Source organism: Carettochelys insculpta, chromosome 5 (genome assembly GCF_033958435.1).
Source record: "Carettochelys insculpta isolate YL-2023 chromosome 5, ASM3395843v1, whole genome shotgun sequence".
In the NCBI taxonomy this organism is placed as follows: domain Eukaryota; kingdom Metazoa; phylum Chordata; order Testudines; family Carettochelyidae; genus Carettochelys; species Carettochelys insculpta.
The window spans coordinates 62,566,368-62,580,337 of record NC_134141.1 but is presented as its reverse complement, the minus strand read 5'-3'; the positions used below and the strand labels follow the sequence as shown (position 1 = coordinate 62,580,337).

Sequence of the window (13,970 nt, the reverse complement as noted above, 5' to 3'; positions counted from 1 at the left end):
ATGTTTAATTGTATTGTAAATGTTTGGGCTTGGACTGCAGCTAGGGGCTTTAGGATCCTCCATGGTGTGAGGGTCCCAGGGCTCAGAGTCAAACAGCTATACTGAAATTAAATGGCCCCATATCCCAACAAGCCTGAGACAACTGGCATGGGCCAGCTTTAGGTGTCTAACTGCAATGCAGACAAACCCTCAGGGGTTTAGGGAGGTGCAGAGCATGGAGTTGCATCCATGATCATCTTGGATTACTACCCAGTGAGGGATCTAATTTCTATGAATTTACCTATTATTTTTAATCCAGTTAGCCTTCTGCATAAGCATAATGATCAGTTGTTTCAAGAGTGTAGCATTAAACCACTCACAGTCTGAAACTGAGACAGCCTTCAAGATGTACAAATAACCAAAGAGGAAGAACACAGCAATACAGTTTGTATTTTCTCTTGCAAACCAGTTCCTTCTATTTTCTTCCATCCCTGGATGCAGTAAATTTTGTTATTTGCACCAAGGCGTGTGGGGCAATGCACCCCCAGTAGAAACACATGCCGAGGTTGTAGGAGCTCTGCTAATCAGATGGGCACCACCTGAATCTCCCTTGGGTGGCCTCCCATGCAGTCAGTTTACAGGGAACACTGGTGCTGGCCACAGACACCAGGCTTACAAATGCTGCTGACTATATTTAAAAAAAAAACATAAGCACTATTGTGGAAAAGAAAAACATCAGGTTTTTAAAGCATGTTAGTACAGTTAGAAAAACTTCCATTCATGAACAGATTTAAACTGAATTTTAGAATTTATTTCCAACTACTGCATATTGCATTCTGTCCTTACAGGAAATAGGTTTTGTTGTTTTTCTATTTTTAAAGTTAATGCAGTGCTTGTGAAAGGCACCTGATTGACTGTCCTTACTAGAGAACAAGTTCACACGGCTTCCCCAGATTGTCTTGTGGATTTTTAAACATCTTTAACCTTCTCTGTCTTATTTGTCAATTGTTCTTTCTACATCTTAAAACAGCAAAGTCATTTTGAAGCAAGGAGGCCTCTTTATATATGTATAAAAGATCTGGGTCCAGAGCCAATGCTTTATCATGGCTTAGATCAGGGGTTGGCAACCGCAAGAAGAGCCTTTTTTTTTTTTTTTGATTTGGTAAAAAAAAATAAATCAATAATTCAAGAGCTGCAATGCATGTGAATATGAGATGGTCCTTAATAAATAACATTAAGCTATGCTTTTTGTAACCCCTATTTTAAGAGCAGTGCAGGCATACAATGATTTGTAATGCCATACTTGTTTACTGCAGGACATTCACAAACTTTTTATATATTCTATTTCTTCACACTTTACATGTGTGTATTTATACCACTGTTTTCCTGATTTCCACTCCCAAACCTCTCTCTGGAGGAGTTATCCAATGTTACCTGATCTCATATTGTTTGCTATATAGATATGTGTTCATTTTGGGGCTTTTAGATATTCACTGTTTATTGAAAATAATCAGGTTTTTTTTATTTGTTTGTTTTACTTTGCAATTATAGTGTTGGGAGCCACAAAGAAGTCCTTAAAGAGCCACAGGTTGCAGACCCCGGCTTAGGTTGTAGGCTTACACTAGATCACTGTACCAGTGAATATCTCAAAGTGTACTCTGCACTAAAAATGTGTGTATCAGACTTATCCATAATGTAACAAAAGGTATTATTTCTCTGTTATCACTAGAGGCAAGTGTACATATGATTCAACCTTTCATAAAGACATCACACTTCAAAACGTTAAAGTTGGAGCATAAGAACATTATTTTAAGCAGTCAGATTAATACTTTATCATTGAGAACATGCAGGAAAAAAAAGCCTTTGGGAGTGAGGGGAACATGACAGATTTTCATGTTTCCATTTCACTCATATAATCTTTAATGAGTTTTCCCCATTAGCAACTACACTAGCATAAACTAAGAATGTTCCACCGTGTGATATATTGCAGGAGTATGGCACAGGCACTATAAAGAGCTTAAGCTAAAGAGATAATTGATTTTGCGATGGTAATTTGAGTAAATTCTTTAAAAAATATGCATTAACATTGGAAAAATGCAATCCCTTCCTTCAACAGAACTGAGATATGGTAAAACAGATGTTCCTGTAATGGAAAAATGTACACAAATACTTACACAACAGGAGCACCAAAATGAAGATTGGCCAGATTTCTAAAAGCCTCTCTTTCTAGTGTGCTCTGAGGACAGCCCACTACGTAGCAAGCTAAATTTTTAGCCAACTTCTTTGAATATTATGCTGATCCTGAACAAGTAATGCATGATGTAGTACAGAGGTTCTCAAACTATGATCTGTGGGTTCCATTCAGGTGATCCATAGATAGTTCCTCCTATCTATGCACCTCAGCAGCCACACAAGACAATGAAGAGCTGCCTTCCTAATAAGTATCTCACCGAAACAGCTCCAGTAATTAGGTGTTTAGAAGCTGGATCCTCATATGTAAAGTGAGGTGCGGAATAGGAGGTAGGTGGGGGAAATTGGGATTTGTACAGTTGCAGAGGCCAAAGAAAAAAAGGTGACTGTTCCCAACTCCCAGGCTGCGGCTGGCAGGGACAAACAGCTTTCTTCCCAGCCTCAGGTCTATGGCTGCTGTAGCCAGGGAGAGCCTCCTACAGAGATTAAAACAAGTTCTATACTTTTATTTGTAGAACAAAGAAATGTACAATATTAAGGTTTTTTTATTCACAGCAACTATTTACAACAGTTAGCAAATAGTACAAACACCACCAAAATCCTCAGTAATTTTCAAATGGTCCCCCCCAGAAAAGTTTGAGAACCACTGATGTAGTATGTTCATGTTTATTATAACTTTGCATTAATACAAAGTTTCAAAAAAATAAGTCAGCTAACAAGGTTTTTCAAATCACAGGCCTCTTCATCCAACTGGAATTTGAGCCCATGTGGGTTTCTAGAATACCAGACCCTTTTTTAGCCTTTAGGGCAGAGCCTCAACTTTGTACTAGTCACCAATCTTAAACATTTTTCAGTTGCTTTCTAACAACATCTGCCCACCCTCGTTCCACAGTGTGGAGTCTTCAAGAAAAAATAAAACTTGATGGTCATAATCTATAAGAGCTACAATGAATCTTACACCAAGGGCCAGCCTTAACAGTCCTACAGTAATAAATACCCAATAACTAATATTTCACCTTGTAACAAGAACTCTGTTCTCATAGGAATAAATCCATAGACACTGTTTTCTTTAAAAGTCATAGGCAATGTTTTCACAAGCTGTGAATACAGGGTCTTTGGACAGCTTCACCATCTGCACCATTCACTCCCACATTCACCCACCGTATTTTCTCATCTCATTAAAACTGTTCAAGTTTGAGACAATCAAGGTCCCTAAATCATCCCAAACACTGCACACAAATTATCCCCCCAAAGGAGGAAAACCAGGAAGAGAACAGTGCTTTCTCTACAGCAGTGCTCCATGGCCTCCCTTTCCGTTGGTTTGTGTGGGGACAGCGCTGTGCCAGCAGGGTGCGTTTGAGGCACTTACGAGATGTAGGCAGGATAAGCGAATCCGATCAAGTTGCACAGGAGAGATGCTCCATAGCCAATCACTAGGTACACGGCCAGCACGCCAATGATAGCTGCCCAGGAAGAAAGCAGAGAGCCCATTAAAGGAAGCGGTGGAGGGCGAGGGGCCGGCTATAGAAAACCGGCGGGGGGGGAGGGGGGAGAAACCAAGCTAAAGAGCAGCCAAAGCGCCTGCGACCAGCCCCCGAAAGCCAGCTCAGCCCCTCCTAACCTGTGACACTGAAGGGGTACATCAAGGCGGGGCGGGGCGGGGCGGGCCGGGCCGGGCAGCAAACCCGACACGTCAGCCGCGCTGGCTAGTCAATTACCGCCTCTCTCTCTCCCTCCCTCTCCTCCCGGGTCCGCTACCGCCCGCTGGGGAGAGGCTCCCCTCGGTGCGCGGGCTCCGGAGCTCCCACGCAGCACAAATCGCCGCTGCCCCCCGCGCGGGGCAGCCAGGCCGGGCGGGAGAGGAGGAGCTGGGCTGCTGTCACCGGAGAGCACGAAACGGGCCTCGCTCCCCAGCCACCCAATCCCAGACATTCCTCCTCCTTCTCCTCCTCCGCGGCCGGCCGCGGGCCCCCCTCCGCCCCTCTTCCCAGCCCGCTTACGTAAGCCGGGAGCCGGCGCTCGGCAGCCGCCCCTGCGCCCCCAGTCACTCACCGAGGGCGACGTAGGAGCGGCTCACCCCCGTCTTGCTCTCGATCTTCTCCAGCAGGCCGGTGACGCAGTTCTTCTCGTGGAGGAAGGCGTCGAACCGCTGCCTCATGGCGGCCGTCATGGCGCGAGCTGTGGCCGCAGAGCTCGCCGCGCCCGGACCCTGCAGGCCAGCGATGGCGCTACGCGGCACGGGCTGCGGCGCCGCGGCTGCCTGCGACGTGCTGGCCCCGGCAACGAGGAGGCGGTAGCATCACGGGATACGCGAGCTGAGCGGCAGCCCGGCCCCCCGCCGCCGCCCTCCTCCTCCTCCTCCTCGAGCTCTGCAAACACCACGCCCAGCCCAGCCCGGCCCGGCCCTGCCAGCAGCTGCCGCAGCCAGGGGGTGGGGGCCGCTGGCGAGCTGCCCGCCGGCGCCGTTGCTATGGCGAGGGTGGGGCTGAGCGAAGGCACCCGGCTGCGGGCTAAAAGGCGCCCGAGGCTCGGGGAGGGGAGACGCTTTCCGGGACGCCAAATCCTTCAGCCGGGGGCGGGGGGTGGATATGCGCTGTCGGGCCGCAGGGACCTTGTGCATTGTCCCCTCCCCCGCCCCCCGCGGGCCCCCCGGTGCTCCTAAGCCTAGGGCAGCAAATCACTGAGCCCCTACCGATCGGCTGCTCGGCTGAAAGGCCAAAGAGACGCGGCCACGCGGTGGTGGGGGGGGTGAATTTTGTGGCACTTTAGTGATGTTTTAGTGATGTAATGTACAGAAGCCGGTGGGGGGACGCTTCAGGCTCCCTGGGCACTCCCTGGCAGATCTGAGGGTGACAGTTCTGAAACAAAGAAATTTCAAAAATCAAATGGAGAGACCAATCTCTGAGCTGCAATTTATTTGCGAATTTGACTCCATTAACCATGGATTAAACAGAGACTGGGAGTGGCTGGCAGCTTACAAAAACAGCTTTTCTGCCTTGGGTGTTAATATCTCCCCATTAGACTCTAACAGAGGCTCACATCCCCCTGTCTCATCTAATTTGTTTTTTCCTCTTTTGATAAATACTATAGATACTGGGCCATTTCCACCTTGCTGAATAGAGCTTGTCAGCTGTGGCCCTCACTGGGACCCCACTCTTTAAATACCCCTCTGAAACCATCCCCCCATGCATCTGATGAAGCAGGTCTTTGCCCATGAAAGCTTATGCTCCAAAATATCTGTTAGTCTATAAGGTGCCACAAGACTTCTTGTTGTTAGTAATATTTTGTGCAGGGAGGCCTGGGTCTGCTGTGCTGGGTGAGAGCCATTCCTGTGCTATAGTTGGTTTCTCTGGAGCGGGTGTCCAAAATTGTGTTCCAAATCAGCAGGTTAAACAGAAGACTGGCTGTGCACTCCCAAGCCCTGACCAGCTAATTACCAATTTGAGGCAATGTGTTAGGTAGCAAACTAAGGAAAGGTGGAAGAAGAAAGGTTGTGGTAGTATGACTGCACTTTTACTAGGGAAGGTGCAGGACTGTGTCAGAGCAGTACCAGATGCTTGTAACTTTACTCTGGAAGTCAAATCTCCCGCTGTCTTAGAACAGTTTGGCTCCCAACAATATGTAATTTACAAAATATGATGTAATCTTGGATCCTTGCTTGGCCTGCTGACTAATATGCCCCTTTGTTTTAGCCCTGGTCTCCTACCAAAGCTTCTTTATTATTTACTCCTGTGACTCAGCCGTATAGCCTGTGACTACAAGGTTTTCAGGCCTCCCTCAAGTCTCTGTAGGCGGCAAACATGCTGAAAAGGATTAATTGGCCTTGATAGTCAAATGACAAGGTGGCTGTCTCCCAAGGCTTTGCTTCTTGCCCTGGTAGTCTATGGAGACATGCGTTTTGTGAAGAACTCAGACAAATATACAATAGTCCCCCAACTTACATGGGGGTTGCGTTCTTGCACAACCCTGCTTAAGTCAAAATTCACACAACTCTTGGGAGCCAGGAAACTGATCAGTGCATTAGCACTGGTCACTTCCTGTCTAGTGTGAGTGGTGAGCAGCCCAGAGCCTGGCTCTGGGCTGTCTGCCTCTGACAGAACAGGGGAAACTGACCAGCACTGCACTGGTCAGTTTCCCTGCTCCCTCTATGGCATCAGCTTGACTCTGCAGCCCTGCTCCTGGTCAGTTTCTCCGCTCCTGTTGGGGATGGCAGCCACTTCTGTCAGTGGGGGCATGTTGGATGCCGCCACTGACAGGAGTGGGGAAACCTCTCCTGTCAGTAGCTGTAGCTGAGTCAGCTGCTGCCCTTGACAGAAGCCAGGGAACTGACCAGCATAGCTGTGCTTGTCAGCTTCCCCACTCAGTTGTATTAACCCAAGATACACACAACTTGAAAAAACCCAAGAATAATATGGTCTCTGAGCTTTAAATAGTTCATATTCAGAGGTCTGTGTTATTTATTCATTCATTTATTTATTTTAGTTTTAATTATGTGACAGACTCCTCTATTGTTTTCCCCTTTATTCTATATTCTTGTCCTGGACATACATATCACATAAATAAGATTTTTTGGTGGGGGTGGGCAGTCACAATAATCCTCATGCATTTTTCATTATTTTTACAGAGCTTTCCACTCTTTCCCCACCAGTTGCATGGAACGCAGAGTACACATGAAGGGCTGTGACTGAATGAAGAGAATACAGAATTATGTAAGACTTCTTATTACTCTGTGTAGCTGCAGCTTGTGGCTTGCTTGTCCTTCTATTTGGACTTACTTCTGTGCCAAACAGGAAGGAAGTGTGTTGCAGCAAACCAAAGCCTGCATCTAGAGTATACAAGATGTGTGGTATCGCCACACTTCCTAAAATCCTCTTTTGCCTTTAATTTGCCCCATCAGTTGGTGGTATTGATCTTTGTCACCAAGCATTCTTACCAAATGCATTTTGCACACTGACACCAATCTCCTTCATATCCTTTGGCACGTTGAACCTTTTTTTTTTTTTCTGGGTGCCTTGTGGTCTTTATTTTGTAACTACTAGCTCTTACTTTGTAGCATACAACCTTGTTTTTGTTGCAGTTCCGTGCCTTATTCACTACACATCTGTAACAGATAAGGTGAGGAACCAACACATAGTAGCTGCCTTCACACTACACAGATCAGGTAAGTCTCAGGAAATCATCATGTGCATTAAATCCGTCAGAGAAGGTGTGGGAAAATATGTGATTTCATTACTGAAGACTGTATTATAGTGCATACACGCAAGGGGGGAGCTAAAGTCTTACAGGCAACTTTAATCCTTGCATGTTATTACTTCTTGGTGTCAGGCATTGCAATGTAAGTTTTTTTTGTTTTTCCCCTCCCCCCTTGGGTGAGTTTTTTTCTGTTTTTTTTCCCCCGCTCTCAGTTGATCATAAAAGTGAAAACAAACTCCTCATGTGAAGCCACATAGACATGCATCATCAACATAGTTGGGATCTTTAGATCCACAGCAGAAACCTCTGTCACTTTAGGAGTACGGTTACACTAGCGAGTTTTGCCAACAAAACTGATGGAACGTGCACACACAAAATGCATTTTGTCAACAAAACTCAGCACTTCCGCTGGCAGCGTTCTGCCTCTCAGCCATGAGGCATAACACTGCGGTGGACAAGTTCTGTTGACAAAATGTCATGTGGACACTCTGGGAGGCCTTCTCTCCATAGGTGGGGCATCCAGAACAACAGGCAGCCCTGTCTGCTGTGCTTCCAGGTGCCTGTTTTGTTGACAGAGCAGGTGGGCAATCCAGCCGTTCTGTTGACAGAGCAGAGCACTCTTCCGATTGGCTTTTGTGTGTGTCTGTCCTCTTCCAACAGAAGCTTTGTTGTGAAATGTCTTCCAACAGTGACTTCTATCATCAGAGTGCTGCGGTGTAGCCACAGCCAAGCTGAAGGAGTAACAGACAGTAGCTAAGTAGTGAACTGACCACTAGTGGAGGCTGACCCACATTCTGCCCGCAGTGGTCACAGCTCTATGCCAGAGATAGTCAAGTATATTTTGTCAAGGTCAAAATTTCTTGGTTACCGAATAGCTAATGCCGAGACTCCAGTGAGAGAGACTATAGCCTTGGGGGGGCTCCATTGAGGGAAGGCAGGAGGGAGCACTTGCCCTATCTGAGTTACATGTCAAACCTGGGTGTTCAGGGCTCCCTGTGACAGACACACTCACCTCCTGGGGCTCCCACCGTGAACCACACGAGGGGCTGACAGTGGGAGCTCTCGCCCCCTGGAATGGACAATAACTTTGGGAGACCAGATGCTCCCCTACATTGCCTATGCTAAACGGTGCCCCTGCGGTGATCTCCTTTGAGCAGGGGCACGCAAAGCACAGCTGCCACGGTTGGGTAAAATTGCAGGAGGGAGTGAGCTGCATGAGCGCGCTGTGCCTGCTGTGGAACAGCCAGTTGGGCATCTTCATTCCTGCTGGCTGGAGGATGATGGCAGTGGCAGCAGCAGGTGAGTGTTGGTGTCAGGCACCTTACCCTGCAGCACAAGCTTGCCCAAGCACATGGCCAGTCACTCCTCTACCCGCATAAGCTCCCTGCACTGTCTGCGGCCCCCCCCAGAATTTTTAGGTCTGGTTAAAAGCCTCTGGCTGTCCACATTTGGCTTGTGGTCTGTCTACTGACTAGCGCACTATATGCTGACAGCAGAGGAATAGTGGGACTTCTAGGTTTGGATCCAAGAGCTGGAGGGAAGATTGCTCTAGTGACTGTAGACTCTCCTTTTCCCCCGTTCACTCTAGGCTGTCCTTAATTCCCACCTATCAACCACCAGTCCCTACTTCCTTGACTCCCATCTTCCTCCTGCCTACTCCATGGCTTGTTTCACTTATCTTCCTATCTCCTATACCTAGTTATTATCCCTCTCCCTCCTATTTCCAGCCTCCCCATGGTTCCTCCCTCCTCCTCCCCTTGCTCTCCCTCTGTTCCTCACCCTTTCTATTAGACTTGGGCTGCTTTTTCTTCCTTCACCCTTTCTCGGTGCCAATAAGAAGAGCACTGAGGCTATGTCTACGCTACAGCAATCTGTCAACAGAAGTTACTGTTGGAAGTGATCTTCCAGCAAAACTTCTGTTGACAGATCGTGTCCACACACAAAAGCGGATCGAAAGAGCAATTCGCTTTGTCGACAGAGAGCGGCCAGATTGTCTGGATGATCTCTTGATGGAACAGCCAATGGGAAGCTCAGCAAACAGGGCTGCCCAGTGAACCAGAAGCCCTGTCTGTCAACACAGGGCCCCCCTAGACTGTCAACAAAGGTGTTATTCCTCTTCACAGAGAGGCAGAACACTGTTGGCAGAAGTGTCAAGTTTTGTGTATAAATGCACCTCAAGTTTTGTCTGCAAAACCCCAGCTTTGTTGACAAAACTCTCTAGCATAGACGTAGCCTGAGAGCACAGAAAGAAGATGTTCCTGGAAAGCATGGGAAAATTCACCTAGTCCAGCTACACCAGAAGTCTTCATGTTGGAAGGTAATTTGTCATTCATATGAGGACATTTGTAGACAAATGGAATCAAGCATTTAACTATATATAAAAGCTGGGTCTACACCTGCATGTACATTCAAATGTCTGACTGTCTTTCGAAAGAATGCGAGGAGCGTCCACACATAAAATGCTTTCTTTCAAAAGGAAATCGAAGGAACGTGGTGCAGAATTCAAAATCCCTACCCTGACCCTGTCTGAGGAAGAGCATCCCCTTTAGAAATATTATTTCGAAAGAGCACATGTGTAGATGCTCCATGGCCCACTCTTTCGAAAGAGAAGTCCCATGGCGCTGTCTCACTGAAGTGCAGAGATGCCCTGGCATGCAGCAGCTGGGGGGCGGGGTCTATGATCTCTGTGTCTGACTGCCCTTAAAGCTGTACAGCCCAGAAACCCCATGGCAGGAAGCTGAGACCAATCCCATTCAACTTATTCATAAATTATCTGAAGAAGGGGGTAAACTGTGAGATGGCAAAGTTTGCAGATGATACTAAACTGCTAAAGATAATTAAGATCAAAGCAGACTGTGAAGAACTTCAAAAGGATCTCACAAAACTGAGTGATTGGGCAACAAAATGGCAAATGGAATTTAATGTGGATAAACGTAAAGTAATGCACATTGGAAAAAAAATAACCCCAACTATACATACAATATGATGGCAGCTAATTTAACTACAACTAATCAGGAAAGAGATCTTGGAGTCATCATGGATAGTTCTCTGAAAACATCCACACAGTGTGCAGCAGCTGTCAAAAAAAGCAAACAGGTTGTTAGAAATCATTAAAAAGGGAGATAGAATAAGATGGAGAATATCTTATTGCCCTTGTATGAAACCATGGTATGTCCACATCTTGAATACTGTGTACAGATGTGGTCACTTCATCTCAAGAAAAACATATTGGCATTAGAAAAGGTTCAGAAAAGGGCAACTAAAATGATTAGGGGTTGGGAACGGGTCCCATATGAAGAGAGATTAAAGAGAATAGTACTTTTCATCTTAGAATTGAAGAGACTAGGGGGAATATAATAGAGGTATATAAAATTATGAGTGGTGTAGAGAAAGTGAATGAGGAAAAATATTTACTTGTTCCCATAATAGAAGAACTAGTGGCACCAAATGAAATTAATGGGCAGCAGGTTTAAAACAAATAAAAGGAAATTCTTCTTCACACAGTGCACATCAATCTGTGGAACCCCTTGCTAGAGGAGGTTGTGAAGGCTGACTGTAACAAGGTTTAAAAACGAGCTAGATAAATTCATGGAGGTTAGGTCTATTAATGGCTATTAGCCAAGATGGCTAAGAAATGGTGTCCCTAACCTCTCTCAGAAGATGAAGATGTACGGCAGGATAGAGATCATTACCTGTTTGGTTCACTCCTTCTGGGGCACCTGGTATTGACCACTGTCAGCGACAGGATACTGTGCTAGATGGACCATTGGTTTGATCCAGTATGGCTGTTCCTATGTTCTTATGTTAGCTTTTGTGGGAAAGACCCACTTCTTCAGATTCTGGAGCAGAACTGAGAGAAAACTGAGGAATCTCCTCATTATAAAAATTGGAAAGAGTGGGGAGATGAAGCAGGGGGAGAGGGAAGCCTCTGAGAAGTGTAAATAAAGTTAAGTGTGATGTCTGCCATCCCTGCGATTATCAAGAGTTGGAAAACAGACCTTGTAATGCATAATAAGATTCTTGTTGAGTCTCCGGTGATAGGTATCAAACTTGCAAATGAATTCCAATTGTGATGTCTCCCTTTGTAATCTGGTGTTAAAATCTCTTTTTAGTAATACACAAACCTTAAAGTCATTAATGGAGTGTCCTGCCAAGTTGAAGTGCTCACTTACTGGTTTAGCACTTCAACTTGGCAGGACACGCCATTAATGACTTTAAGGTTTGTAACAGAGAGAAAGACGTGCTAGTCTATATACTATCAAAACAAAATAGCAGTAAAGTAGCACTTTAAAGATTAACAAAATAATTTATTAGGTGAGCTTTCGTGGGACAGACCCACTTCTTCAGACCAGAGCCAGACCAGAACAGACTCAATATTTAAGGCACAGAGAACCAAAAATAGCAATCAAGGCTGACAAATTGTAAAAAAAATTATCAAGGTGAGCAAATCAGAGAGCAGAGGGGCCGGGGGGGAGAGTCAAGAATTAGATTAAGCCAGGTATGCAAAAGAGCCCCTATAGTGTCCCAGAAAATGTTCCTCAACTAACATCATATATGCCATCATGTGCCAACAATGCCCAGATGCTTTGTATATTGGACAGACTTCAAACTCTCTCAAAGAGTTAATGGGCACAAAACAGACATCAAAACACTCCTGATCCAGAAACCAGTTAGTCTTTATTTTAATGGAGTGGGCCATTCTGTTAATGACTTCAGAGTTTGTGTCTTATTGAAGAGGAATTTTCACACTTCTTTGGAAAAAGAGACTGCTGAACTCTCTTTCATATTCAAATTTGACACATTAGCATGTGGTTTGAACTGGGATGCAAATTTTCTGGGACACTATAGGGGCTCTTTTGCATACTTGGCTTAACCTAATTCTTGACTCCCCCCTGCCCCTCTGCTCTCTGATTTGCTCACCTTGATAATTTTTTTTTCTGATTTGTCAATCTTGATTGCTATTTTCGGTTCTCTGTGCCTTAAATATTGAGTCTGTTCTGGTATGGCTATGGTCTGAAGAAGTGGGTCTGTCTTACGAAAGCTTATCCAATAAATTATTTTGTTATTCTTTAAAGTGCTACTTTACTGTTTTTTTTTTAGGTTTGTGTGTTACTCAGCCATTTTTTTTGTTAAAAAAATAAAACAAAGAGGAGCTGGTACTCAGCTGGCTTCCTGCCCCCCGCTGCCAAGCCCAATTATCTTATGCATTTCAAGGGCAATTTCCACACTTTTATCCTCTCCCCCAGAGATAGTCTCCTGAGTTTCTGATATCAGATGAGATGGGGTGACTGTGTTATACTTGACAATGGCTCATATCCCCCGTCTGATCTGACTTGTTTTTTCCTCTTTTGATACCTACTATTGATAATGGGCCATATCCACCTTACTGAATAGACCTTGTCAGCTCTGGCCCTCCCTTTTTCTGGGACCCCATTCTTTAAATACCCCTCTGACACCCCTCCCCCCACTCATGCATCTGATGGAGCGGGTCTTTGCCCATTCAAGCTTATGCTCCAAAATATCTGTTGGTCTATAAGGTGCCACAGGACTTCTTGTTGTTCTCGAAGCTACAGACTAGCACAGCTACCTCCCTGACACTTGCGTTATGCCCTAATGCTTCATCTGAGAAGTCTGAATAGAGTCTTTGAAAACGGTCAGGTGGTTTTGAATACTTAAACTAGGAGGAGCCAATATATTCAGGTTGAAATCCATAACAATTGGGCGTATTGCGTGAAGATTATCCGCAGGGAAGAAGACTGGGTTTTGACATGAAGCCCTGAACATGACAACATTAGCAAAGTCCTCTTCAATGTGACTTTTGGCTTCAGATGTAGTGGGTGAGGGAGTAGAAGGGTCTAGTGACTGATCCCTTTTAGGATCCTGAGAAGATGATCCTGATGAGAATGAAGATGCCTGAGAAGGAATGACAGAGATCGCTATACAACTGTTTGTGAAGCAGACTGCACCTCACATTTATGGAAGCTCAGCGAAATGTTTATGATTGCCATTAGAGCAACACAAAATAACATACAAGATTTAGCAGAAAAAAAGGAGACTAGTTCAGGGGTTCTTGTGTACCACTACTACCTTCCCCCCACCCTTATTGGGGGGTGTTGCTACCAAGGCTGAGCCAGGGCCATGGAGAGTAAGCTGCTGGCATCCCAGTGCTGAAACATCTGATCTCACTGGGATATGTTTAGATTGCTTTGCAGTATTGTGAAAGCCTGTGCAGAGGGAGTTTTCAGCAATCCATTAAGGCTAGGAGCTGAAGTACAGGGAGATCCTGCTGGTGCTTCTCCTCCTGTGAGAAGATTGGCAGTTCATGTGTACACAGGATCCCACTCTCCTTTTTATGGTACTGGGGAAGGTGACAGCTTCCTTATAGGAGATTTTGCAGCGTGGTCTTGGTCTCCAGAAGCAGAAGTAAGTGACTGTCCCAGGAAGGCCCTGAGGCTAGCAAGGGGTGAATTTTGGGAGCCCCCACAATGGGAGATGTCAAAAAAGGTGGCACAATCCAGATACTGCAAGATTTCCAGATTCCTCAGGACTGTGTGGGTGAGAGGTATTCATGTCTTGTGGTATTTAGCAGAAGATTTGGAGCTGTGCTC

At 45.6% G+C, this 13,970-nt stretch overlaps 1 protein-coding gene across 2 annotated transcripts in view; it reads right to left on the bottom strand.

The window, feature by feature from the left end:
- REEP5 (receptor accessory protein 5) overlaps positions 1-4,520 on the bottom strand; it is a 38,355-nt gene extending 33,835 nt beyond the window's left edge. The window contains exons 1-2 of one of the 2 annotated variants that reach the window (XM_074995221.1): positions 4,222-4,520; positions 3,539-3,632 (exon numbers count right to left, since the gene is read on the bottom strand). In XM_074995221.1, coding sequence (XP_074851322.1) covers positions 3,539-3,632; positions 4,222-4,339 — 212 coding nt within the window. In that variant the 5' untranslated portion in view covers positions 4,340-4,520. Of the gene's footprint in view, positions 1-3,538; positions 3,633-3,790; positions 3,960-4,221 lie in introns of those variants that run through there. The other variant, XM_074995222.1, reaches the window with a different exon arrangement.
- Between the last annotated feature and the right edge of the window lie 9,450 nt (positions 4,521-13,970).